The sequence below is a fragment of the Ipomoea nil genome, unplaced genomic scaffold, assembly GCF_001879475.1.
Source record: "Ipomoea nil cultivar Tokyo-kokei standard unplaced genomic scaffold, Asagao_1.1 scaffold2779, whole genome shotgun sequence".
In the NCBI taxonomy this organism is placed as follows: domain Eukaryota; kingdom Viridiplantae; phylum Streptophyta; class Magnoliopsida; order Solanales; family Convolvulaceae; genus Ipomoea; species Ipomoea nil.
The window spans coordinates 1,537,836-1,540,352 of record NW_017619207.1 but is presented as its reverse complement, the minus strand read 5'-3'; the positions used below and the strand labels follow the sequence as shown (position 1 = coordinate 1,540,352).

Sequence of the window (2,517 nt, the reverse complement as noted above, 5' to 3'; positions counted from 1 at the left end):
TTTTAAAAAAAAAAAGAATAAAACAGCTATATTTCCACTAGGCAAATCCACATAAGTTAATTGTATAAAGTAAAAAAATTAAATATTAATAAAAATGTATTTATGAGCAAAATCAAATAGTGTAATTATTGTTAGAATTTGTACAGTACCAATAAATGCAGATGAAATGGAATATAATGCCCACATCCCACCTATAAAACCCCTCCCATTCTCACCTTTTAATCGTACTCAATAGAACAGTTTTCCTTTCCTTTCAGAGAGAACTAAAAGGCTGCTGTTTCCTTTGTTCTTTTGAGTTTTCCCTGGATATGGAGGGGGAGCCCGAGAGGAAAAATAAGGGTAGACAAAAGATAGAAATGAAACTGATTGAGTGTGACAATGCCCGTGCTGTAACGTTCTCGAAGAGGAAAAGAACCCTCTTTGAAAAGGCCAAAAGGGTTGCAGCTTCAACTGGTGCCACTATAGGCATATTTCTCATCTCATCCAAGGGATATATGCATGCATTTGGCACTTGTTGTGTTCACGCAATAATAAACGAATATCGGGCAAGGCGATCCAATGCAGGCATCGCGATGGCTCAGAATGATGACCACCAATTGGATCTTCTGAATGGAGATCCAGTTGACAAGTTGAAACAAATTTTGGAGTGCCAAGATGTGTCCTTGCTGTTAGGCCCTCATTTTGATCCTTCCAACTTGGAGCACGTAAAGGCTGCTTATGCCTGGTTTGATGATTGTTGCACAAAATTGAAGGCAAAGAAACAACAATTCCAAGTGTCTGCAAATGAGCAAATGGTTTGTATTCCATCATTTGCAAATGAGTTTGATCTGAATGTCACTGCAGGCAGCCCGAATCAGATTCTGGTTTCTGCTAATCTGGTTCGAGGCTTCAACTTGAACGTCGCACCTACTGCAGATGATGACGAGGAGATGATTTCTGCTGCATCTCGTGTTCCAAGTTTCAATTTGAATGTGACACCGGGTGCTGATGATGAGGAGGAAACGATTCGTACCTCTTCTTAATTAATTGCATTAAATTAGTTGCAGCAGATTGTTGGTCTTTTTGTTGTCTTTCATTTGTGTCTTTTATGGTTTCCAGATTAATTGGTCATTTAGTTTCCTGCTTTAATTTGTCTTTGTAGCTTGGTTTTTATGTTGGCTTATCTTATTGTAATCTATCTCATCATTTTCAGAGTCTGTTCACTATGTTCGAGCAATGGAGTAATTCCCTGCTTTTAATTTGTTATGCCATGCAATGCCAATTGCCAAACCATTTAAATTTCAACTACAATATTATATTCTCCACAAATTTATACACTATAAGTCATATTTTCTGAATAGAAGAACAAAACCAATTGGAGTTATTCACAACATTTGAGCCATAAGGAGAACTTGTGGATCAACATGAATGCAGAAAAACTACTATATGAATGCATAAAAATTACTCCATGATAGATTGTGTGTTGTGTGGCTGGAATTTTAGCTTGTATGTATTCATGTACATGTTCCCACAGTCTCACGGGGAGGTGGTCTCATTTGTTCACTAACAGTACTTCATGTGAGAACCGTAAACATGCAATTGACGCACCTTAAACACACAAACCACACACCTTAATTAAGAAAGAAAACTACGCACCTAAAACTTTAAATCAACGCACTTAAGTTTTCACCAATTCACGCATCTTAAGCCACACAGTACCAAAACCACGCACCTTAAATTTGACCTAAATGCAAAAAGACCAAATTGCCATCGTTTTTTTTTTTTTAATAATTGTTAATCCTAGACGTTGATTTAGGCAAGATCAATGGCAAATATTTAACTGCACAACCGCACGGGACATACCCAATTGCACGGGAATTGAATTTTATATATATAAAGTTCAAATGCGGCGAACCCTCCCGTGCGGTCGTATGGCGATTTTCATAATACACCAACAATGTTAACAATATGCACCAATAGTGTAAGAGAAACACGTACATAACAATGAAATGCAAAAATACACCAAAAAATACACAACACGCCCAAAAAAATACACCATATAACTCCCTATCACTAATGGTGTATTTCCGAACACTGTGTGTTGCTTTTAGTCGTACCTAATGGTGTGTTTTTGGTGATGCGTACCTAATTTGTTTGTGTTTTTGTAGTGCATTTCCTAACGTTGATGGTGTATATTTACTTAACTATTGGTGTATACTGAAAATCGCCACACGAGAGGGTCTATATATATATATATATATATATATATATATATATATATATATTCAAGTGTATTAAATTGAGGACAACTATATTATATGTGGTGTGAATGTCCGGATGTAGTCGTTCGCCATAATTTGAATGTCATGTGCATATGTTTATTAATTAATAGAGGCTGAATTTGAAATCTGATGTTTACATGTATGCTAGTGTGTCATTGTGTATTGAAGTGTGTGCATGATGCTAATTTGTCATGTGCTCATAATATGTCCGCACACCCACTGACTCTTGGCCTTCCTACTTAGTACTCAATTGTTA

At 36.5% G+C, this 2,517-nt stretch overlaps 1 protein-coding gene across 1 annotated transcript; it reads left to right on the top strand.

Moving 5' to 3' along the window:
* Positions 1–308: 308 nt before the first annotated feature.
* LOC109157279 (MADS-box protein FLOWERING LOCUS C-like) lies at positions 309–1,022 on the top strand. The gene has a single exon (XM_019305179.1). It carries the CDS (start codon positions 309–311, stop codon positions 1,020–1,022), a length of 714 nt encoding a protein of 237 aa, XP_019160724.1.
* Positions 1,023–2,517: the final 1,495 nt, after the last annotated feature.